This window comes from Stegastes partitus, unplaced genomic scaffold, assembly GCF_000690725.1.
Source record: "Stegastes partitus isolate 25-593 unplaced genomic scaffold, Stegastes_partitus-1.0.2 Scaffold1613, whole genome shotgun sequence".
Lineage (NCBI taxonomy): Eukaryota > Metazoa > Chordata > Actinopteri > Pomacentridae > Stegastes > Stegastes partitus.
In genome coordinates, this window is record NW_007579344.1 from 46,503 (window position 1) to 72,775 (window position 26,273).

Genomic DNA, 26,273 nt, shown 5'->3' on the forward strand with positions numbered 1-26,273 from the left:
GCAGTGTTGAGGATTTTTTTTCAAAAAATACAGCACAAAAGAAAGTGGCGTCAGCAACAGGCCACAACTACAGAACGGGGTAGGGGTCAAAAAACTGAACAAAAGGGCAGAAAAGGCTCCAATAATGTGTCACTGTCAGTGGAGGAAGACAGAGGACAACACGACCTTTTAACAGAAGGCCAGAGACGGAGCAGCGCTAGAGCTGGTGGTACAAAGCTGCTGCAGAGTCAGCCCAAGTCAAAGCTAGCTAGATAGCATCCCTCCGCTGCCAACAATAAGAGGATTGTGCTGCTCTGAGGAGGAACACACCATCTAGACCGAGGCCGCGCTGGAGATAAGACACAACGGGACCTCTTGATTCTGAGAGGCTTCTGTATGTGACATCACCTGATCTCCGCCGCCGAGCATTTAGAAAAACCAAATAAAGTGAAGCATTCGGAGCTTTCTCTCCAAAACCCATCCTGAGATTAGACGCTGCTATTAATCCCCAAACCCTCAGAGGAGGCAGCGGCAGCACTGTAAACAGGAGATAATTATTATACAGTCCTTTTATGTGCTCTGAGATTTCTTGTGTTTGCATACAACCCACACGTGGCATTTTATCAGAGGGCACAACAGTTTACACAATACTCCTCAGCATCCTGCACATATGGGGGCTACGCGGCTCCTCGCGACGGCGTTTCTATTCCCACACGAGCCGTGCAGCACCGGTGCTCATTTAAATGTGCTGCATGGATACATTCAGTAACACGACTTACAATGTCTGCTTCATGGTGAGGAATTCAGTTTTTTTCTTTAAAATGCACAGTTTCCTGGAGCTTTATACACCGGATAACCTAAACGGTATTTAGCTTACATTATCCACCGTGGCCTTTCTAAAGAAACATCAAACATTTCCAGAACAAATGTAGAACAAAAGACTTCTTCATGCCGTCTCAAATCTTCTGGTGCACTTGTGATTTGATTCTAAAAAAAAAGCCCAAATACACCGCTGTTTAAATGTCACAAGGTCCAACCGTGGTTGATCGGTTTCTTGGTAAAATACAGAATTAAACTACGAGGTGTGTCAGAAAAGTTCCAGGACTGGTGTCTCAAAAGATAGACTTCAAACCCAAACTATAAACTACGAGTTTTCCCCTTCAGATGATCAACCAAAGAGATCCTGCAGCGAGACGAAGAGAGAGTTGTGGCAGGACGAGTCGTGGCTTCAACAGTTGGCGACAGTTCCTGGCTGAGAAGAACATCTCCGTGCAACCTCCCTACTCACCCCACCTGGCTCCATGGGGTTGTTTCCTCTTCCCCAAGCTCAAGGGGGTCATCAAGGAGACCCGTTTAGAAGACGTGGACGACATCAAGATGGCTGTGACGACAGAGGATCCTGGATGAATCCTTCCAGGAGTGCATGGCGTTGTGGCACAGAAGGCTGGGGAAGGGTGTTAGACTCCAGGGGGATTACTACGACTACGACTGGTAGTTTGGATTTGAATTATATCTTTCGTGACACTGGAACTTTTTTCACACACCTCATACAGTCTTGTTTATCCAGGACAACCAAGAACCAAAAGCTAACCAACTTGAGTGGCACCATTTTGGATCTGTTTTCAGCACTGAAGCACAAGAACCAAGACTCAGGTGACTCTACTAGTCTTGTTCACAGATGTCTTCTTTTTGGGTACAACTCTCTCCAATACACTTAAAACACACCAAACCGGAGTGACACAGTGATACTCAACGTATATAAATCAGGCCTACGATAGGGTTCCACCTGGCCCGCCGACCATCTTCTAATTCTAAATTAAGATTCTCTCCACAATGAGAAGACAGTGTGGAGTGTTTGGTCTGTTTTCTTCTGTAGTGAAGGTTCAGTAACGTCCCCTCGGCTGTTACTCAGTTAATTTGAAAATAATAATGTCAAAGAAAGATGAGTTACGGGCCTTTATTGTTCATTCCTTTCACGAGACAAATATTTGTTTATGAACTGGCCCCTGGCTTCTCCTGTTCTTATTATACTAAATACTTCCAAGTCCGCCTGAAGGATGTGTTGCACAAATGTGTATTCTGCATATGCACACTCCCACCAAGCATGGCGCTGTTGGGTCTTGTAGCGTAGGTCCAACACGGTAACGAGTGTTGGGACGTCCGTACATAAGCCCGCACAGACTCTCAGACTTGGCAGACGACAACATGTACATCACTCAGACCTTTCTGGACCCCAGATACAACCGCGACTTTACGCCTTGTTTTCACACAACTTTGTTTGACGTCCGTAATTTTATACATAATCTGGACTACGCCCCCTGGTGTTCAAAAGCTTAAACATTTCAACGTACACCTGGGAAACTCCGGACCAGAAAATAGAGGAGTTTCATAAACACACGGTGAGCGACCGTAAAGGTTTCCACCAGAATGAATAGAGTTTGACTTGCAATAATACACATTAATACACAGAGCTACGAGGTAATGCAACCTTAGAGGGTCCCTGTCCCACCCAACTCTGGCTGACAGATCAGATACAACCGGGTTCATCACAGGGCTAACAGAGAAAATAGCCACCATTTGTGCTCATATTTACACCAATTTCGAATCACCAATTAACTGTAGAAGGAAAATCATTTAAACCACACAAAGCAAAAACAGAGGTGAGTAAAACAGCTTTACTGACGGGTAAGTGTAAGCTGCATTGTTCTGTTTCACCAGCTTTCAACAGGCTTTTACTGAATTTGACAGGAAGTGACAACATCCCATTCCAGCTCAATTTATCGATCTCCAAACGAGCACATGGAGGTAAAATTCTGGCAAAATGATGCATTTAAAACCAACATATGCTGGCAAACATTATACTATAAGAGTAGAAAAGATGGCTGACAATGCACACATCAGCACTACGACTCGACCAACGTCTTCACCAGGATGGACTCTCTGCTCTGGAAGCGCACAACTGCAGCTATCAGCGAGGATATGAGCTATACGCGCCGCACCAGCTATATTTGCAGTGAGCCCGACGGGGATCTTGTCTTTATCATCATCTGATTTGTGTTTGTGTAATTCACAGCTCAGAGGGGGGCGTTTCATTTCCACTCAAAGGCACCGGCTGGAGCCCGGGACTGAAGCAGGGCCGGCCTCCCACTGTGGGACGGCAGCAGACAGGTCAGCGTGCAGACACAGCAGCCACAGGTACGGATGCTCGCTGTACGCCGAGAGGTGCAAACAGGCTATAAATAAACGTCTCCACAGGACCTCGGGTTGTGAACACGTAGTAAATGCCTCCAGGCGCACCTCTTGCATACGCAGATCCAGAGGAAATTTCCATCTGTTCAGTATGCAACTGTGAGGCGGTAATTCGCAGGTATATCACCATCAGGCTCACAGTCATGCTTTCTCACCATAACTAACACACATTCTAATTAAATGGCAGAATTAAATCTTTAACCAGAACAGTTTCATAAACAGTTCTTTACCTTTTGAAACCAATAAAACATAAAATAAGCAACAAATAAAAAGATCTAATTGAACACACTGATTGCCGTGGTGTACGTTCTCTTTATCAATCCTCCAAAACAAAATTAAGTGAATTAAATACAGTGATTGCTTAAAAAGAGGAAGCTTGATGCATGACAGATCGAGCCTGACAGCGATTCTTATCAGATCTCTTCAGCGGTCTGAATATATTCTTAGGGTTCTGTTAACTAAACAGGAAGCCTGCATGACTGTAGCAGCCCATCGTACTGGTCCCATCGTACTGGTCCCATCGTACTGGTCCCACCGTACGTCTTCATGGTTCCCTGTGTCTCTGCTGAGCCAGCAGGCAGTGCTGTGTTCCCACTCAGGAGGCATCCAGAACATTCCCGGTCCGCTCACCCTCTCCAACAGGTGAACTGTCAAAGAAGAGCGAGGGACTGGGAGAGGCACAGAATCTGGTGAATGCTGTGAAATATGATGCCTGTCCGCCGAATAAAGAGCTTCTAGTCAGTCTGCAGGCCGGACCTACGCCGGGTCCACATTCACAGCCATTCCCATAGTAAACAGACAGAGAGAGAGAGAGAAAAAAAAAGCTTTTTGCAGCTCCATAAAGCTGTCATACTGCACTCACTGTACACTTCACCCCTGGGGCTGGGTGTCTGAGTGGAAGCACCGAAATAGAGAACACAGGTCCTGCCATTTGCTTTTGGGAATGGTCGACTGTACGGAGTTTGTCTGCAAAGTTTGCCTCATCGGGAATCTACAGAAAAAAGTGAGAAATATGGAAGTGCTACTGAAGCGTTTGATCTGTTCGGTCGGCGACTCCGCCCTCTGTTCGGCGTCTCAGAACCAGCTGTCTGTCGGCGGCACAGAGGAACTGAAAGGAAGGCTGCCAGACGGACTGTAAACACTTGGCAGGGCGAAATCAGCAATGTTTTTATGTATGGATTCATTAGTTATATTGATTTTGCCCCCGCCTGCCCGACACAAAAGCCGAAGCGAAACTAGAAAGCTCCCAGCGACACCACGAGCCCGATCAATCATTACAGACACTGTCACAAAGTTCACAGCATATAAATGAGATGGTGTGATATAAACAGCTGTCAGACAGGCGTGTCAGAGGAGGAGAAAAACAAAGATATAAAGAAAACGCAGAAGAACCAAGAGAAATGTGAGGCTCATCCTAAAGCAGCGGGGCGTGGACCGGTACCAGGCCGCACAGAAAGAATAAGTATATTGGTTTATTTGATTTCCAACGGAGTTTGTAGGGTGTTTTATTTTGAAAAATGACTAGCTCGTCTCCCGTCATCTTCCTTGTTTCCCCACACTTGAAGCTGTCGGTCTAACAACCACCAAAATTAATTTAAAAAAACTAATTTCTCTGGCGAGCTTCTTCAAAAGAGACTCAACGCTGAGACAGAAGAAAAAGTAAGTCCATACTGTATTTAGCAACAAAAAGCAACTTTATTTGTTTATGACGCTTTTTTTAAGAGAACAAAATCTTATGATTTGTTATGTGTGCAGTGACCGGTTCAGGGAAAATCGTCTTGCTTGAAACCGGTCGGTGGTACAAAGAAGGTTGTAAAGTCGCTGTAGATGGACACTGGAATGGAAAATGTACTTTTTGTGTTGATCAGTTTGAAGTGTTGCAGAGGGAAGATTTTTTCCAGCAGTAAAAATGTACAGAGACGACATTTACAGAGTGCATATGTTGAAGAATGAGGTGGACGTTTCACTAATGGCCTACTTGTATTCAATATTTGATAGACTATCTACTTTGAACTTTGAAAATCTTTAATGTCCCCGGAGGGCAATTTGGTTTGCAGCAAAAGTTAGAATCACACAGTAAAATCTCACATGGCACACATGATAATACAAATTATACAAACATACATACATACATGGTCATCATAAATTACAATACAGTATATTATCCCCAACACGTTCACCTACAGCATATTAAGAAATCTGATGGCAGACGGGACAAAGGATTTTAAATATCTATTTGATTTCGCCTGACAAGGGAACGAATACCTCCTCTTAGATGGGAGGAGTCGAAACTCTGCATGAAGAGGGTGGAGAGGATTGGCCAGAATGGCTCCTGCCCTCTGAGTGGCTCTAGTTTGGTAGACATGATCAAGGTCACTCAGGCTAGTGCCAATTGTTTTTTGGCAGAGTTTGACCACATTCTTCATCCTGCTCTTATTTTTAATGCTGAGGTTCCCAAACCAACAAATCATTGTAAATGTTAAAAGAGATTCAATAAAAGATGAGTATCTATGAAAGCAGGTTAAAGGTAACTCAGGCCAAAGGCCAAACGCTGGCAGCAAAACCACTGAGTTAAATTTCAGGCCGATGCGGTGATAATACCTCATTTGTTATGCAAAAATCTGGGGCAGTAGGTTCAACGGCCTGAGCAAACACGAACATGTCGGTACGTCCCGTCTCTATAGTGGTTCCCTGCCCTCGAGCTGCACCGTCATCTGACACCTGCGTGAACTTTACCTCTGAATGCAGTGAAGGTGTGTCGGTTTGGGCGAGAGCCACCACCTTTCAGTTTCAGAGCGGATACTGCTCATACCTCCAACAAACAGACGGCACAACGGGCTCAAGGACAATACCGCTGTTTTAAACTTCGAGGAAATATGACGGAAGACGTGGCAGGATGTCAGGATGTCACATCCGTCTAGTTAACCAAAGCTGTCATTTTCAGTCTGTCATTGAGCGTCGAGTCCTCTGAGAGCAGTAGCTGTTGTGATGAATGTTTTCTTAGCATCTATTTAGAGTCCTCTCCCCAGGGGGAAACCAACACACCTGCACTCATAACCTTGAATTCTGGCAAAAAATAACATCTAAGACGACGTGACAATAGATCTGTGTGTGTGTGTGTGTGTTTGTGTGTGTGTGTGTGTGTGTGTGTGTGTGTGTGTGTGTGTGTGTGTGTGGTTCTGTGTGTGTGTGGTTGTGTTGATGAGCCACGGTCACAGATGGAAGCCTGGGGGCAGAATCAGTGTCATCGTGACCCGGCCTTCTACGCTTCAAAAATACACACAAACAAATGAAGCCACACACAGGAGATAAATTTTTAAAAAGTGAGCCGCTATGAAGCTTTAACACGAGCCAACATCTGATCAAACAGCTGACAAGATTCGGGGATCAAAAAAGTCTGTGGTCATGTAAAAAAAAAAACCTCATAAATATCTGAAATGTGTTTCTGCTCTTACTTGTGCATGTGCTCCAGGCCGGCGAAGACCATCACACTGTAGGACAAGCCGCTCTGTACCAGGAAATGGAGGGAATACCTGTGGAGAGACAAACACCGTTCATGATAAGAAACTCCACATTTGTGCTGATATGGTTTCATGGTTTAAAGAGCCCGTATTATGTCTGTTTACAGGAAGATATTATATTCTGCAAAGCAAATCTACCCATAAAGCAACTTTGGACCTTGAACCTTGAACATATCATGAGTGAAATATCCAGTCGACACCACGGCAGAGCCTTTCCACCCTGAGACTGCAGCGTACAAACAGCCGTCTCAAAAACACAGATTCAGACTTCCTGGGTTTCATATGTCACAAACATGAGCAACCAATCAGCTTACAGGAGGCGGGGCTTTCTGTATTATTATTATTAACCTTGAGAATCAGGTTTGGTAAATTAGTCCAACGTTACAGGTTGTCATCGTGGAGCACAAAGTGTTGCAGGGTTGTTGGTGAGCTGGTGTGCTCGAGCTGCTGTAAGCGGTGAAGGCGTGGGTGAGGAGAGAAGGAGGAAGGATGTAGATCTGTGAATTCTAGAGAAGGCAACAGCGTGAAGTTACATCTAAGTAGTTTTAAGGCAGGAAAGGATGATTTTAATGGAGAAAGGCCTCTAGGTTAATAACTTTGATGAGCAGAGACACATTTTTAGGAGTTAAATAAAACTTTAATGGTCCAAAAACACATTTTTTGTCTCATATTGTACGTTGCTGCTGCAGCACTTCTTCTCACCGTCTATCTGAAACGCACCATTTTTTAGCTCCTGTCTCTTTAAGACCACCTCTCCTGAAAAGTTTAGTCTGCTCTGCTGTCCCAGTGGAAGCAAGGCACCATTGGTAAGATAGTAAATCCAGATCTATGAGAACGGAAGCATACCTCCAGCAGAAGCAGCTGTAGTGAGGATATAGTGGCGGACTGGGAGGCAGCTGCTAATTCTTCATTTGAGGGTCCGCTGGGTCGTGTGACGCGCTGACATCAATAAGTAACAGAAGAAAAACCTGGAGTTGGGTGGAGGGAATAACTCCCACAACTCCTTTTGGTGTGGACTTTGTAAGCTTGATGCACAAAAAAGTGGCACAACACACTAAAGTAAAGCCAGAAAACACAACATGAAGCCTTTAATATTTACTGGAAAATGTTTTCTTTCTGAGACAAAAAGCCCTTCCTCATACTGGACTATATTAGACTCTATTTGTTCTTGGTATTGCTATCCACATCCTGCTTTGTCATCCCATACTCATATTAGTAAGAGGAAATTACAGCATTACAAAACCACAGTCACACTATCAGCCATGTGAGGCTGGACCTTTGCAACCACTAATTTGTCATCTCCAGTCACAGGGCAGGATAACGACAATCACAATCACACCGTCTTCTTAATTGATTCCCGTGCCTTCCAGCTGCAGGATTAGTAATATCGCACCATCGCAGTAAATCTATGCACGTGTGTGTTAATCAAACTCGGCCATATGAGCAGCACCTGCCTTCCTACAGGCAGCAGAAGCTCCGGGACGGGCCTTTCAAGGGCGCAGCGTGTGATCCGACCGACGTCAAACCCTCCAGGAGGGGAAAGATGCCACATTGTGTTAGCAGTGAGTCAACAAAGAGGACAAGGGCATCAAGTGTTGGCAGGAAACATGGGAGCATCAGGGTGGGTGAGTGGAATCGACCGTCCGGCAAATAAAAAGTTAAGACTGCTGTGATGTCTCGGGATGAGGAGGAGGGAGAAATGTTTTGGAGAATTCCTGCACAAAGAGACGCTGTGACTCCTAGAATACATTAAACACACATGAAAATCTGTTTGTCCTCGTCTGAAGTCAACTCTCCAATTGTTTTCTCCAGTGACATTCAGAAACAAGCTTGTGTGTGTCTGACAGAGCGGGAATACATCCTAAAATAAACTCTGCAGCATCTGGAGGGAAGCTCCTCCAGGACCGACAGCCAGGTGTCCTCTAAGAACACTGTGTGTGTGTGTGTGTGTGTGTGTGTGCACAATACAAGTTTGTAGTAGCATGCATGTGTGTTAATAAAGGCATGTGCATGGATGCATCTGTGCATTAGACGAGTTTTGCAGCCTTACTCCATTTGGCAAGTTTATTAAATAATCTCAGCTGGTCTCTGTGTTGTTGAATCTATTGTAAAATCAGAAAGTTAAGTGATTAGAACACTTTTAATCCTGTAATTATTGCATAATTCAGACTAAAATGCTTAACTTGGACCAGTGGGGCCTTGTACACTAAACATGATATATCGCCTCTGTAAAATGGATCTGCTTACAGACGTTTACATGGGCTTATGGTCTTTTAATTACTTACTAATTACTGCAGAAAATAAAACGCTTGTGTGGACTTTCACAGATTTAAACTTCACATATTGATCGTTTGTTCCATTTGGACAGAAATAGACCGTTGGCCAAACGCAGAGAACAAAGTCTGACATCATCTTGACTCATTTCACATTTGTTAAACTCCAAATGTTTGTCCTATTTTGTCTTTCTGTCTTTCTTCCGTTTTTGTTTCCTTCTGGCGTACGGGAATATTGTACAGTACTTGTTTTGTTACCAAATATACCCGTTCGCTGCTCAGCACACTCATTTTACACGCGCTGTCTGAGTAATTTCATGTTTCAGTTCCTCATTTCCTGAGCGCCTACTGTACATTTACTGATTTGCCAAGTTGTGGTTACGATGTGGTGACATGTTCTGCAGAAATTAGCCTTTCATGAACTTGTTTATGGAGATCCAGACCCCTTTTTTCATGTTAAACAATGTTTTATTTTAAAAATAAATGGGACAAAAAGGAAACAAAACACTGAAAAATGTGCAGCATTAGATATGATGCCAGTTTTCTGAGGATTATCTTAATAAAGCAAAACATATTAGTCATATGGAAACCCGTGGTGACATCGATTCACATGGAGCCCGACAGCAAACTCCCCTTTTTAAAGTAAATATGCTCTGAAAGATGACAGATTTGCTTTATTTATCAGTGCATGCTTTGCTTTAGCGGTGTGAGTCACTGTGAGGCGACACTGACGAGAAGAGAGTCCTGCGTCTGATTCAGCAATCAGCTACACTACCTCTCCTACGTGTCCACAACAAATGATACCGAGCAGCTCGGTGTCGGCTGAGTCCTGCAACATGAACCACGCGTCGGCGAGGTGAAGCGAGGCCTCCGTGATGAGCAGGTAGCACTGATTCTGGTCAGAATTTTCCCCTGCTAGCCTCCGATGGCTGGATCTCCGGCTAATGTTTCCTAATGTTTGCTCTTGTGTGCGCACACACAAACACACAGCAACACTCTGAGAGGCGCCGTGCCAGAGGTACAGTGGGTTGTCTATTACGGGGCAATCGCTTTCTAATTGGATATCAGTTACTATCCGATCGACCCATTTGCTTTGGCAAGGATGAAGAGAATGAGGCTGGGGTGAAGAGGGGAAGGGCTGCGGAGGCGAGGGGAGGAGGGAGAACAAGGATGATGGCGGACAAAAAGCAGTCAAGCGAAAAGATGTAGAGTGATAACGAGAGAGAGAGATGAATGACAAGCAGCGAAGACAGATTCAGAAATAAAAACAGATAATGAATGAAGCGCTCTTTTAATATCAAACCTTTTATTGACCATTATCAACAACACAAGTAAATAGTGTTGAAACAGCTCTTTTCATCGAAGCCTTCAAAGGAAAATCTAGCCTTAAACTGAAGCTGAAACATTCAGAAGTTGGTAAAATGCATGTAGGGATCCAGCATGTTAACAGGATAGGAGATAATTAATGTGTTGTTCAGTTTCTTCTGTTCACTTCATACAGTCCAGACGTTTCACTCCTCTAAAGGATAAACCTACATGTTAAAAGAAGTATGCACAGGCTAAAAGTTAATTTAGTCAAAAACACTGTCAGCTACATCACTCTGGGGTTTATGAACAAGGATTGTGGGAAATGTAGGAAAATAGAAACGACTATCGCAGAGGTGGCCTTTTAATTATAGCATAACATTTCATATATCAATAACTGAACCATGACAATAACACTATCCTCTCAAATAGGGATAAAAGTTTTTCTTTTTTGCCCCTGATCTGATCCGAATAATTTCATATTCTGTCGGAGAGATATCTCATAAATGGACACCATGACAAAGTCTCCTGCCCAGTGCATGTACATTATCACACATTAGGATCATGTGGAGCATCGTTCCCATCTCCCATCATGTACATAACGGCTGTGTTCGCTGCTTCTACTGAATGTTTAGCTTTGCAGCAATACCAAGGCAAGAACAGGAAGTGTGTCGGACATGTTATCACCCTGCTGTTTTTCACCCATTGAGTGTTAATTGCCTCATATATTAAAGTGACTTATTTAAATTTGCAAACTAATGAGTTAAAGATCACCGTGATCCCGACTTTCCAAGAATCCAGAAGCAAATGCATTCATGATGTTGTGAAACTGGGCCGCAGTCTGCAGGAAAACAATGCTGCTAACATAATACTGTAGAAAGAAATTGTGAGGAAGGAAGGAAGGAAGGAGCTGAGATAAAAAGGACAGTGATGACAAGAAGAGAGCAGCAGAATAAATAGAGGGGTGACTCACCAGCCAAAACAGAAGAGAGCCAAGTAGAAGCCCAGCAGAGTGGCCACCACATGTCTGATGAAGGGACTGGTCTTACTGGGGTGGAGGTAGAGCCGAAACCACACAGCCATCAGCAGGGCGAACAGCTGACATGCCACAAAGTTAACCTGCACGTGGAGAGGTGCAAACATGAGCAGGAATGCTGTGATCTGGATGTGTTTATGGGTTTCATTTACATGTGAAGTAGTAAACAAAGGCATGGTCCACTGAGCAGCAATAAATCGCTTCTTAAAGTAAAAACTAACCTAAAATGCATCCATCTCTGAAAAACATTTCAACATTCATTCTGGATGGCACATTCTGCTCGCCAGGTCGTAGTCACGCTGGGTTAGAGGGCTTAGAGTGGGTGTTTGAGACTGCATTTCATCTCTTAATGTCTCTAAATGGCACCGCAAAGAGGCTTTACTCCTGTCAATAGTGAGATTGACTGAATCAGGAAGAGAACAATGGAAACCTCTCTGACTGGATTTCGTTATCCCAAGGCTCTCCGCCGCTGTAACGACAGCGAGCACGGCTAACCTTGTGCAGTGATGTCTGACTCTCATCGCCTGACGTTAAGGTGTGTGTAGGTCTGCATGTACAATGACGACTCAAGGATGATGTTTGATGCTGGTGAAGATCTACGCGTCCCGTGCTGTTGGGCTGTTCGTCGCTGTCACCGCAAAACACACTGAGTAATTGCAGATTTATTCCTTCATTTCCCCTCTAAAGTCTGCCTTTTGGTCTTTCTTTAACAAATGCAAATGCAGGAAATGCACAGCAGACTCAGAACTAATTCATCATTAAAGATAAAAGTGGAAAAAGGTGACTCTCGTCCCGCTAAGCCCCCCTCTTTCGTGTTTGTTTAAAGTCACACAAAGCGACGCGTGTCTGAAAACACAATGGCCTGCCGATGTATATAGGTCATGTTAACAGATCCGTCTGGCCGGTAAGCAGTGAAAGGCTAGAGACACCATGCGCACCATCCATTATCTATGGATCCTGCATGATTAATGAGAGAGAAAGGGAGAGGGACAGATATAGCCCTAAGTACATAGGCCATCTCGTCTGCACGCCTAAGAGACGTAGCCACAAATCATCCGCCGCATTAGCCCCCGTGTCTGATTTCAGGTGGTATTTGGCAGCAAATATCTGGGCTTTTGTTTTTTGTTTCTCCGAGTACCCAGGAATACACAAAACACACACACAACCTCAACAACAGGAGCCGGCCTCTTTTGTTCTTTTATTGTTACGGCTGGTATTGTTCAAGGGGAGGAACCCAATTGGGACTGAAATGAATATAATTAACGAGTAATCCAGAAGGAGAAGCTAAAACAAACGAGCAGGTCCCGTTGTTACCGCACGAGCTTAACCCCGAACCGAACGCAAACAGAATCTAAGCAATGCGCCGGTCGAAGTGTTTGCTTCACGAAGGATTTCCATCGTATCCGAACTACAAGTCATCCGTCTGTCTGTTATTGATCAAAGGCAAACAAGCCGACCCAGCTACGTGCCAATAAAGATTAGTTTTTATCGACACCGGCTGCTATTTTCATCATTCGACCATGAATAATACAGTAAGCAGGCCTAGTTTCAATTTGAATCATTCCCTGACTGATGTGAATAACTAAACGCCGCTCTCATACATTTGTGCCAAACTCTAGTATGACCGGTCTGGCAAAATTAGGCCTCGGCTCAACTGCAAATAACACCTCCTTCCTCATATTTAAAGTGCTAAAAATAAAGCAAAACGCCATGGTAATAAAAACGAATCACATCTCTTCAGACTTGTCATAGAACTGAGCTTTATTTATTTTTTTATTTTATATATAAAAACCAGTGTTTACCCCAATCCACAGCTTTGGATGTCATTTCACGCTTTGATTACTTCAAGCTGCTCTCTTAGTGAAAAAGCCGTCGCTGTTTGGTTGAATGAAAAGCTGACTTGTGAGCTTTGGTGCCTGCCCACACGATGACTGACTGGCTCATTTGCAAACCAGCAAACAACCACAACTTACTGCAGCCGCTGAGGCACAAATTCAGCAGGAATCACAACAGGAGGAGTTCTGTTGCGTTTATGACACTACGTACAGATACACCATACAGCAGGTCGTCTGTTAAAGCAACGACAGAGCTGAACTCGAGGAACTACAACATCCGTCTTACCCTGAGAGTAAAAGAGTGTGAAATCAGCCCCTCCCCGGGTATCAACACATTGCTTTGTAAGGAAGGAATTTGATGTGGGAAAGTGGAAGGGCGTGACAGAGGAACTGTATTGTTCGAGGCAGCAGCACAGTGAAGCTGTTTGCGAACTGCCTGAGAGCTCTGACTGACCGACCGTCAATTCGCTATTCATGCATTTTTCATGCAACATGAAGGATGACACTGCAGCGGTTCACTTTTCAAACCAGGGACCACTTGATTATGAAGCATGAATAATTACTACACAACTAGCAGATAACAGCAGATGACTTCATGGAAAAGTTGTGGCACTGTGATCGGATGTGCACACAGAAATGTATTCTAAGGACAGAGTAGAACATCCTGATTCTGAAGCTGTTTGCTCCTCAGTCCAAAAAAACAGTGATGAGGCAAAAAAACGACTGTGAAAGCAGCAACTGAGCTCGTTGTTTACAGAGCAAACAGTTTAAAATGCTCCCTACCAAACATTAACCTCTCAATTAAAGCTCGACCAATATTGAAGTTTGGATCTGGTGCTGATACCAATTTTTAGGGAGTAAAAACTTCTCATATCGACGTGTCGGCCGATATTCTTTGCTTATATATACAAGCACAGAGAGCAACACTGAAAGGGAAAAGGTTGGGCCATTGTTTATTAACTTTCTAGCATCTTCACTGTCTGCTCAGCTGTGACGTACTCTGCTGCATGCGCTGCAGACGGTACTGACAGTTGGAGCTGCATTATATTCAATTTATATATATTGTTTTTTAAATAAATAAAAAAGGAAGTCACATTGTTGGACGACATATACGACATATATCTGTGCAAACCCGATATCGCCGCTGAAACATGAGCCGGGCTCCGCTCTCAACGTTCAGGTCCTGAGGTTGTGTTTATCGATGAGCTTGCTTTTCAAAGAGCCGTCATCGGTGGCGACCCGTGGAACCTGTGCTGCTTGACTGTTGTACCTTTACCTTGTAATTGGACCTGTTGATGACTGGTTGGTTTATCAGAGATCACAGTCGCCCTGAAGCTAAACTCACTCCCAAACCATCAAACAGAAAACTCAGATGATTCATTAACTGGGGGAAAATCTTTCAAAAACTGTGCCGGAGAGTCTTATTTAATCACTGACTGATCATATCGAGCTAAATACGAAGGAGAACATTCACACGTTATCCCGTAATACGAGCATTGAATAGCTGCAGGTGAGCAAACACGACTGAGCTCAGTGTATAGAATGACATCAGGAAGAGCGACTGCGTGCCAATTGGCTGCTTTACTTACGATCTGCATTTAGGAACATGTCCGTGCAAATTACCATAAACTTTGTGCACTATACGTCAATTCATCTGAATCATTTACCTTGAAAAAGAAAAATCTCTCACCACCTCGTGCTGTGTGTTCAGCTCAGCGGGAGGCGGGCAGATCATTGTTCATGGGTAGATTACATGAGTGACTCAAACTATTTACATCCCGTCCTTGGCTACCGATACACCAGATCAGTGAAACGCAATGTAGGAACGCTGGAATCAATGCCAGCACTTGAGAAATAAACTGTCAATGTAAACACAAGCGTTTCTGAAACAGCTCTCTCACCTGAGCAACACTTACATAACGGGACCACATGCCAGCCGACGCGCTACATTCCACTCACAGATGTGATTTTTACACCGTCAAGTGACAACACGGCGTCCTAGCTGTGATTTTTTGGTCTTGCATAAAAGATGGCCTTACGCATGAATCCAAAGGATTGTGGGAAATGTGCTCCTACCTCCTGGGCGCGCGCTGTACTTTGCAGCAAAGTTACGGTATCATCTTAGATAATGCACCGCGCGGCAAAAACAATAAGATCAAGGCCAAAGAGACAATATCGGTCCTGATAGTCACAGGATTTGTGGAAAGATGAGGCTAAATGTGTTTCCTCTCAGCCTGTCGCCAGTGTTGGGATAGTTGTTTATTGAATAAACACTTTGCAATAGACAAGCGCCAGTGCCAGCGTACGTTGTTTCTTCATTCATAATACATGGATCTCCTCTTCCATTATTGATTCACTCTGAAGTCAAACTTACCCTGGGGTACAGCCAGCGCTCTTATTGTTTCAGAATGTACGGCGGGCGCAGGATCTGTGCTGCAGAACTGCTTTGAGATTCAAAGGGAGCCACGGAAAGAGGAAAACCGCTATTTTGGATAAATGCACTGCAGCAAACCCGCTGAAATGTGTTCCTCGGAAGAAAGACTAAATATAGTGGGAAGGAGGCTAACTTAGGACAGCACGGGCTGATCAGAGAAACACTCAATGAACTATAGGTGTCGTTAAAATCATACGTTTATACGATTACTAGCAAACCAGAGCCGACAAACACAAGCGGTGGGATTCTGGAAACTTGCCACAAACTCGACCAAACTTTCTTGGCAGAAGACAGAGACCATAATTCCTTTATTTTCTTTCTTCTAACCTGTGTTAACAAATCCCTCTTAGACAATAGAGCTCAGATGCAGCTCCCCTCATCCTTTGTCTTCAGCACAGTCTCACTTTATCTCAATACTGGACATCAGCAGATTAATCACATATCACTGCAGTGTGTATGGATCACAGAGACATGCAGATGTTTCGATGGGTAGCAGGCGCCAGTGAGCGATTAGGGGCAATAAGCTGTCAGGCAGTTCCTCCTGGCAGCTGTGGCACAGGGCTCGGCTCAGCTCGGCTTTAAGAAGCTACGTTATAGACTGACACAGACTGGCGGAGGGAAAAGAGCTGGAGGGGAGGGGAGGAAGTCATTGTGAATGCAGTGGAAGACAGAGATAAGCCAGCGTCCTGAAGCTCATTATTGAGTGAAATACAGTGTGCATGTCTGTGTACGTGTGAGGGAGGGAAACATAAATGCCCCCAGGGCCGGAGCAATGCACCACCGTTCACCTCGCTCGCACACCACTTTGCCTATTTTTACATTTTCTCTCGATCACTGAAGGAACGCCTTCACCTGCAATCACGATTTGAATACGAAGCCAAGGAGGCGCTTTACATATAACTTGTCTCCCTTCACTTGTGTTTTAATCCAACTCATCAGCCGGAGAGTTGTAAAGAAAGAAAGGAGGGACAGCACAGGAATGGACCGATGGGTGGTTGGTTATTTTTACAAAACAAGACTGAACTATGCAAGTAACTGTGCCGGGCTATCCGTAGGCCAAGCTGTGCTTTAAGCTAAATACAAACCAGTTGCTACTACTTTAGTTTAATGAGTTACTAACATCTGCAAGAAAAAACACAAAGTCCGGCTGGGGCTCATGGGACGGTCATTATTTTAACAGGTATTCGTTAATAACCCAAAGACGCTTCTGACACGATGCAGATCAGCTTAAAGGTTAACAGATCATCACCAAAGTTTTTGGAATTTGCCATCAAGGATCTTGGAATATCTGCTTCAAAATACACAGTAATCCATCTAATGCTTAAAACTAGAGATGTATCAGCATAAACCCAAGCCCAAACATTTCTGTACGTCCGCTGTCATACAGTCGTCTTGCGGCAGGATGCTAGGTGTGCAAGTCGGAATAACTTTCTTGCTGGTCTCAGGCATCATCGATCAATATTTGGTAAATTGATGGAGCATCATGACCACATGTCCTGTGCTGGTGTAGTTGTTTTAGTCTACAGCAAGAAGCTCTGGTACATATACTAATGGGAAATAAGACTGTTGTCCTAAATGATCCTGGCTTGTTTTAAACACAGAAGCTCTGACTGGAGGTCCTTAAGCATCACAGAAGACTTTGTTGTGGTGGAACTTTGCTAGCTAAACCCCATAATACTCTCTATGTGCAACATGAAGCTGCCCATAGTCCAAATGACTCCTCCTGGTATCACAACCAGGTGCTACAGCTGATCTACAACACTGAAAGTTTGCTTTTCCAGGGTAATGGTATTGGATCGGTATCGCCACATACTAACTACTAAATAAGTCAAATTGGGCTGGACGCAAAAAAACCCAGCAACCACAACAAACTTGATTGTTGATACGCTGATGTTGGCACAAGAGGAGCATCACTAAAGTCATTAGGACACACAACGGCGTGCCAGTCTATTAAGTGGATGTCAAGTCATTTAACTCAAACAGTTTTCCTGAAGTTGGCACCAGATGAAGAGCGACATTCTTGGCAATCCGTCCAATACACTCGACTGCCGGCATGACGCTGACGTCCACGGAGCTCGGTGTTAGTTTGGTTAATATCCAGCAAACCACAGGTTGCATGAATGGTAGTGCTCGTGTAGAAATCAATGCGAGGCCTCTGAAGAACAGTAGTTGAATCAATAGTTTAAAAAAAAAAGGCCCATACACACATCTTAGGAACTGCAGCAATATGTAAACGAGAGAAATTTCATTATAGACGTACCGAAATATTGGTTAGCCAATTTTATCGACTAACATTGGCCTATCTCAGATATATCAGTATCACCATATTTTAAAAAAGAAAAATAGCAACAGAACATAATGCACAAAAAGATGCTTGGAGCAACTCATCACATAGACTCCATTGTGTCTGCAGCACATGTAGTAGAGTATGGAGCACAGCTGAGCACAAAGAGGTCAAGCAGAGGTTTAAAAGTTAATAAATAATAACCTCATAATTTTCCCTCTTTCAATATAACTAACTTATATATAAAGAACATCTACTGATATATTGATTATTATCCCTTAAATGAGTTTGGCCTCAGACACGTCCAGCATCAGCGGGGCTTGAATTTGCATCCGGTCTGAATGACCTTTCTACTGACACGTTTATTTACCTGCCAGCGTCAGAGTGTGTGTGTGATGAGACGGCTGGAGGAAAAAGGTTCCCCTGGGAGAAAAATACAGATAAACATCTTAATAAAACTGTCTTGTTGAGTCTAACCTGCTCTCTGTAGGTGCGGGACGCTTTTCCCATGAGAGAGCTTTCTGCTTGGTAATGACTTTCACTCCTTCAATGGGCCTGAGTAGCATCTCCGTCACACACACACCTACACACACACACACACACACGGGGTAATATCCCCTTTCATAAAGAGTATTTCTCTGCCTCCTCCCCGTGCACAGTCCACGTTTAGCACCCAGAGACTAAAATAGTTCCTTTCTGCAGAGAGCGGTGTGCCTCCCTATCCGAGCCTTACTCACTGCGACTGGTGGGCTCCTGTCTGTGAATGTGTGCGTGCACTTGTTTGTGTGTGTGTGTGTGTCTCTACACAAAGTGAGAGATAAATTTAGACAGTCATTAGCATAAAACCCTTTTTTCCACGTCATTAAGTCAACCCCCCAACACTCCTCCACTCATGCAGCCTCTGTGACGCTACAGTCCTGCTCAGCACAGTCTCATTTTATTTCCATCAGCTGTGGCCCACACTGACTCATGCGGAGTCGTGCTGCCGCTGCCAGAGGGAAGGGAGGAGAATCAAAGCCTTGAAGTTAAACTCAACTAGTGTCACAGTCTGTAGTCTACGCAGAAAGTGTCTATGGAGGATATACGGTGCGCTACGCATACGCTGGCCTTATCCTCTTTAGCGAGTACTATACTGCAAACAGCAGCTGGCAGCAGTTCTCATGTTAAGTGAGAGCTGGAAAGAGCACTGATGTCTAATTCCCAGAGGATTAAAAACAGCTGATGATGAGAGCGTTTGTAAATGGTATAAACGGTGCGGTCGAAGCGGGGAAGAGCAGAGCAGGAGACAGAGGGCTGCTAAACTGTCTCTTTCAGAACATGCAGTGCAAAATACTACACGAGGACAAACTTGCGCCATTTGTGAGTAAATTTCATCAGATGCACCGAGAAACCAATTTAGCGGAAAGAGGCGGCTGCAGAATGTGACGCCGCTCCATCCTCTGCTGCTCTTCAGCCTCGTCCTTGGCTGGAGGAAAATGACAGCGGATGAGACGTGTGCCAGTGTTCACGCAAACACGCAAACAAACACATGTGCACGTACACATGCTGTCTGCCAGAAACACAAGCAATGTCATGACTACTGTAGTCTTAGCCAATAAATGTGAGCACAAGTGGTTATGGCTCCTAGAGACAAGCCAACTTTTGTGTGTGTGTGTGTGTGTGTGTGTGTGTGTGTGTGTGTGAGCGCCGGCTGCAGCTAGATCATGCTGACAGTATGGGAACAACGGCATTCTTGTTTTTTCCACCAATACAACAAAGCTTTGACTTGTTTTGTGCCACTGGCAGTGCCCCCTCTCCCCGCTCACAAACGCTCACACACAAATCCCAGAAACAAAAGTTTGACACTTTGACAAGTTCTTCACCTGAAGTCGCGTCACGAGGCTGCCAGCTGGATAAAATAAAAAGAAGGTAACACAGGCCTCCATATACACCAAAGCCAGCCCACTTATTAGATGAAGTGCGTTACCAACGGCTGAATTAGCAGTTGTGAGGATGTCGGAAACAATGACAAACGTGCTGCGAGGATAAGAACGTCCCAAAGGAAGCGTGGAATGATGCACAAACTCACACACACACACACACACACACACACACACACACACACACACACACACACACACACAGGGGTGCTACAGCCTGCAGTGTGGCGCTCTCCTCGCTGAGCTGATCCACAGATCCCAGTCAGGCTCTACGGTCAGGCCGGCTATTAATAGCCAAACAATCAGCCATTCCTCACAAGGCAACCAGCAGTGCTGGGCCAGAACCACGCTCACAATATGTGTGTGTGTGTGTCTGTGTGTGGCGCCTAAAGCCGTCACAGGCAAAGACTACGGGGCTGCTTTCGGTAGGAAACGTCACCTCCATGCCCTGAGAAGTCGTCCTGGTGCACAAGAGGATGTGCAGTGATAAAGCTGTGAGATGCATTAACCTTGAGTGACCTTGATTTCCAGCACCTCGGCTAATGTGCGTGTTGTGCGTTACCATGTCAGCGCAAAAGTGAGCACAGCAACAACAGAACAGAAGGAAGGAAAGACGAAACCTTGGACGTATAATTAGGCAGCGCTCTGTGGAAAAAGTCCTGAGTGGGTCTTGCAAACTTGGGAGCGTCGAACATTGTCTGGGTGACCTTGAGCTCAGACGTTTCTCTCTCTGGGTCCCTTCTTTACTCTACGTTCTCCTACTGGCCCTCCACATTTCTCAATGAGCTTCGTTGCTGTTTTGATGTGTGCAGCTACTAGCAAACAGCTGCCAGCCATATAATTATACAAGAGTTGTGCTGGCATCGTTACAGAGAGAGAGAGAGACACACCGAGGCTCAGACAGACACAGCAACACTTTAAAGACATGACATGCACAATCTGCAAAATGCAAATTCCAGTATGTCCCACAATGCCAACAGGTGATCTAATAAAAATTAATGTTGACTCATTATGTCGGCTATAGAATACATTCCTGCTGCCTGTGGTTGCATGACTGCTATTTGATTTATAATCTGACTTACTTCCACAGAGAAAGAAAAAATAATAACACTCTTAATGAGAAATCTGAGCCATTTTGAATCAACTAAGAGTTGCAAGAGTAAAACAGGGACATTTAGGAGCCACATGTATCCGTGATCGTGCCCCACTACCCCAACTAAACCTGCATTTAGTAGGTATTGGCCTTAAAATCATCCAGCATCAGTTGGGCTCTATTCTGCCAACGTTACATAAAAACACACAGATGACCAAAAAATGAACACGGAGCCAAAGCAGACGTAAGACATAACCAAGTGGTCACATCGCCTACAGGAAAAACGATCAAGTAAATATGATCATTCTTTCCAGAATAGATTTTGCAAATGCATTTCCTCAAAGCTGGCTGCAAGGTGTCTCAGTGGTTAGCACCGTTGCCTCACAGCTAGAAGGTCGCCGGTTGGCGTCCCGGTGAGGACACCCGGGATCTTTCTGTGTGGAGTCTCCATGTTCTCCCCGTGCAGCGTGGGTTCTCTCACAAGGTCCACAAACATGTTGAGGTTAATTGGTGATTGTAAATTGTCCGTAGGTGTGAATGTGAGTGTGCTTGGTTGTCTGTCTCTAAGTGTAGCCCTGTGATAGACTGGTTACCTGTCCAGGTGAACCTGCCTTCACCCTGAGTCAGCTGGGATAGGCTCCAGCCCCCCATGACCCTGGTGAGGATTAAGGTGTAGAGATGATGGGTGGATGGATTTCCCTAAAACTTTTTTTTGTTTTCTAATAAAGTCAAAATACACCAGAACAGGCTGCATCAGGTTGATGGTTGTAAACGTCGGTGAGAAATGACCTTGAAAGTCTTTTTCCCCTCAGGTGTCTCCATGTAAAACTGTCAAACACCGGAGTCTTCAAAGAATCTGTTGTTCTTATCTGAGGAACTAACTCCAAAGCCTCTTATCTACAGCTCATATGTACAGTCCATACATTTAAGGAGCCTGTCAACAACAATTTGAACTAAATTAAAAATCATTTTAGGTGGAAGGGATGTGCTGCGACAGGCTTTCCGATGCGACTGAAAGACAGCGAGTCAGTGCTGAGGGCTAGAACACTGGATGCCTCACCCCGCTTCATTCACACTGAGCTGCTGAGAGGGTTTACTCATCAGTAACATCCCCGGTCTCCAACCAAACTTTAATCTACACCCTCGTGCTGTTTGGACGTGAGCCACAGCTGTGCACACAGAACGTACAAAGACGGAGGGCGGGTGTGTTGTCATGCGTGACCGGTCTTGCCTCAGTAATGCTTCTTGAGACTATTCGGCTTCAAGTAATGAATTAGCAGATTTAATCTAAAATTGTGCATCCATTTTTAGCTGATAGTCTTTGTTGCATGTTTCTGGAATGATGACCAGATTGTAGAGGCTTGGTTGGAATGCCTTCTTTGAACTCCACACATAAGAGCAGAAACAATAATCACAGAACACTTTGTGCCCTCGTGAGCAGACTCCTCTCCTGTTGCTCTGAGGGTCCACACCCAGAGGGAAGAGCTCCCACAGCAATAAAAACCAGCATCAGGGTTTTGCTTTGGTGTTTTTAAAGGGCTCAGCTGCTGTCTGGGCTCCTGAGGACAGTCATGGTTGTTTAGGTGACCATCCTTTATCATATTTGTGAAAGAAAAGTGGCACTACGTAGTCAAAAGTTGATTTAGTTAACCAAATAACATGTTTGAGATTTAATCAAAATATATGTGGATTAGTTTAGTTTGTACACACAGGAAGACTACATATGATATGATAATAAATGTGTAATAACATATAATTACTAAGGCAAAGTCTTCACCTTATGGAGGAGGGGTTTGTGTAGGTCCACGGGGCTTTTATTGTGGAAAGTGAGCAACTCTCCTGCTATTGTCAGCGTGTGAGCTCACCAGCATAAAGCCAGTACAGTGCATCAAGTTACCGTAATCCCCCATAAAGTGTCTGGATAGGCCCAAGTTTGAGTATCAAAGTTATCAAACGCTGTGTACTTGGTTCTCCGCCCCGGATCAGGAGATAAAGTCCAGGTTCAACATTACTGTGGAGTGTTTCTGCCTCTTCTCCTCCCTGCAGAGCTGCTGTGGACAGTAAAGCTACAGTAAAGATGCTAAAACCACAGCGACTGTGCTTAGAAGCATCTGAAAAGACAACACTGGCAGCTCCACCAAACTCTGCTATCCTGCAGAAACCGAGCATCTGTGACACACCGATCAAACAAAGCCTCGTCCAAACAGTGATTGGCGATTGGCAGGTCGCTCCTGTGTCCAGCTTACCTTTCTGTTTGACGAAGGCGCTCTGCAAACACACTTTGGCGCTGCGCCTGAGCTTCTGTACAGTCGGGGGAAAAAAACCCTGCATCATTAATGAATACTGAGCCCCCCGAGAACTATTATAGTACATTCAATTACATCCAGAAGAGCTTGACAACTTTGGCAGACAGAGTCTTATCGTCTTCTTTTTTTTTGCTGCCTGTGTGCAGAGACAACATAAGGCTCGCAAATAATGAGACGCAAGAAATGAAACAAATACGCACGCCTTGGTGATTCAGAATCCCCTAATCCTGAAATATACAAACGTGCCAGATCCCGTTGGACGCCTTAATTCTGCCCTTTGTCACCGAAAAGGTCGGCGTCACCGGCGAGGCCTTTTGTCTGCTCATTAGCTTCAGTGTGAGGAGTCCAACCAGCCACGATTCAGAGAAAGTGGCACCTAAATTTGACTTGTGTTGTCAGTCTCAAGTGATTAAACGGTTGGTAATAGTTGTAGAGTAAAGAGGAGGAGGGGGGGGGACTAGCACTGATTCCAGAGTATTTCGAGCTTTGGCAACCACGACCAAGATTAAAAAAGAAAAGCAAAGCGTTGCTATGATACAGCACCGTATATGCAAAAGCTCTCAATGGTGCTCTGAGCAGGAGGAGACAACCTCTCAGCAAACAGATCTTTACAAATGACTCTCTAATCGCCACACCTACAGCAGAGCGTGCAAGCTTTTCCTTCAATTCATGATCAAAATCTGCTTGAAATCGCAAAAATAATGCCGGCGTATTGGAATTAAACAGCACAAAAGGCAGGTTTTTTTCCTTTTTTTTCCTGTAAAGTTACAAAAGACTGTAAAAGCTAGGCTAATGTTACATAAGCATGTTAAGTAACTGACATTTGCTGGCTGGGTGAACGTTCTGTGATTGCTCTGCGATGGTAATGCTCAGCTACTCCACCACAGACAACATCGACCTCCCTGATGGCCACCGGAAGACGTCTCATCTGCAGCCGCGTCCCATTTTACCAGAGAAGCACTTTGGAGGCCCGGCTTGTTTGCGTACATGGTAAAGTTTTTGATCCTTCTCTTGGTTTCACACCTCACGAGAGAGAAGGAGGACGACAGACGGAGAAGCTGAGACGACTTCAATCGATCGATACTGTGATCACTTTCTATGTCAATGATGGAAACGGAGCTGAGTCGAACCTCACAGTCGCACAGGTGATGGAAACTGAAATGTTACTGAACGGAGGAGAAGGCGTGTCGCAAATACAAAGGATGATTTTGCAGTTTTCTGTTTGCAGGAATGACCACCTAATCGGCCCTTTGGTCCTTTTTGGCTTCACTACGTCGTAGGATCTGCCGGCCGAGAGCATCGAACGACAACAAACAGCAGCTACTGGATGTGACTCCAGTTCTATGAGCATGTAGGAAGCTGGACGTTGAATTTTATGTTGCTGATGGCGGCGCTCGAGAGGAGAAGACTGATGTTTCATGAGGACATCTAGCAGACAGATAAAACTCAGAAGTACCAACTAGGGATGAACGATATATCGGCGACCACTGCAGTATCGGCCGATATTAGTGTTTTTTCCGATATATCGGTATCGGCCCGATGAACAAATTTAGCCGATGATTGTCTAACGTCAGCGCCTTTGTCTCTACGTGTCATATCACTGCTATTTCACAATTGTTTTTACTTAAATGTTCCTGGACTGAAACTTTAAATATCTTAAAATATGTTTTACTTTTGTTACGTAACAAAGACGACTATGTGGTCGAATTTGTTGGGCTTCTTCTGAATAGTTTTCTCACAGTGCTTACTGATACGCATTTTTCAGTGTGGACAAAAATTGAATATTGACATCGGTGATATTGGTTATCGGCAATATCAGAAATCTTAATATCGGTATCGGCCAGAAATTTCAATACCGTGCATCACTAGTACCAACCCAGAAGTTACTTTCTTCTTATCTAAAAACGGTCCTGAAAGAGGTTCTACGAGGCCGGTTCTTGTGGTCAGAACAATGACTTGTGGTGCATCCGACAGAAGCAGGACTCAACCGTCTACTGCGGGACGAAAACAAGACCCTGACAAACACATAAACTTTAAATGATTTAAAACCTGAGTCGAGTCAAATCTGTTTTGAAACACGCATCTGATCCAGTCCAGAGCTCCAGAATCAGACACTTTTTTCCCCATTTTATTTAACTGCATTTATATTTCCACTATTTGTCTGTTGCTTTTCTTTGTCTCAAACAAAACAGGATGAATTTCCTCCGTGTCGTCTAAATGGAGGTAACTGTTATCACTCCAGAGGGAACTCGTGTGAAGCAGTAAATCTCTCCAGGCCTGGATAGTATAGCCGTCTGTGGCACAGGTGATCGGGTTCAAGGGAATCGATGTCAGAAGGTTCTGAAGAGTGAACACCGTGAATCAATTCCGCCTTTAGTACCTGAACTTTTCAGATGACAGCGCAACTTGTACTTTAAGAATGATCAATACTCGCATTGACTACTTATTGGAGCGTGGAGCCACTTAGAGGTAAGGCGACTGAGCCTTAGTGAATGTGACAGCGTCTGTGTGCTCCTGTGAAGGTGAATCAGCTGAACGCCCTCACTAACTCACCTCAATGGAGTAACAAGTGACAGAGCAAAGTCACGCCGATAAATATTCATGTCCTCTCATTTATATTGGATGCGTCTACTTCATCCCATTGGACTCCTGGCCGAGCGACGGCGAATAAACCAGAAACGAGCAGCTGCTGCACTTAACTGTGGTGAAATTATAGGCCTCGGCGCCGGACGTGGACGCTACCGGCCTGACACGAAACCCAGCGCAAAGGCTGAAGCATTTCAAACGCGCTGTAGGAACGGATTAACGCCTTCCAACGACGCACACTTAAACTGTGACGGCGTCATCGCAACCAGAGGCCGCCGCGGCCCGCTTGTTGGCATCGATTCACAGTCCACAACGTCAAACACGTCGAGGTGCTCGGCCTGTAGATGGAAGCAGCTGAAGCGATTCCCTGAAAAACACGTTGTCTGTCGACGACGCATTAAACCGCTGCTCCAGGCCCGAGAGCGGAGGCTTTTTCAGCAGAGAAACCCAATC

The 26,273-nt window shown here is 44.7% G+C and overlaps 1 protein-coding gene across 1 annotated transcript in view; it reads right to left on the reverse strand.

Moving 5' to 3' along the window:
• Positions 1 to 26,273, reverse strand: part of LOC103371588 (membrane-bound O-acyltransferase domain-containing protein 2-like) — a 46,758-nt gene that overhangs the window by 13,121 nt on the left and 7,364 nt on the right. The window contains exons 2-3 of the mRNA XM_008300960.1: positions 11,301 to 11,446; positions 6,684 to 6,761 (exon numbers count right to left, since the gene is read on the reverse strand). Coding sequence (XP_008299182.1) covers positions 6,684 to 6,761; positions 11,301 to 11,446 — 224 coding nt within the window. The remainder of the gene's footprint in view (positions 1 to 6,683; positions 6,762 to 11,300; positions 11,447 to 26,273) is intronic.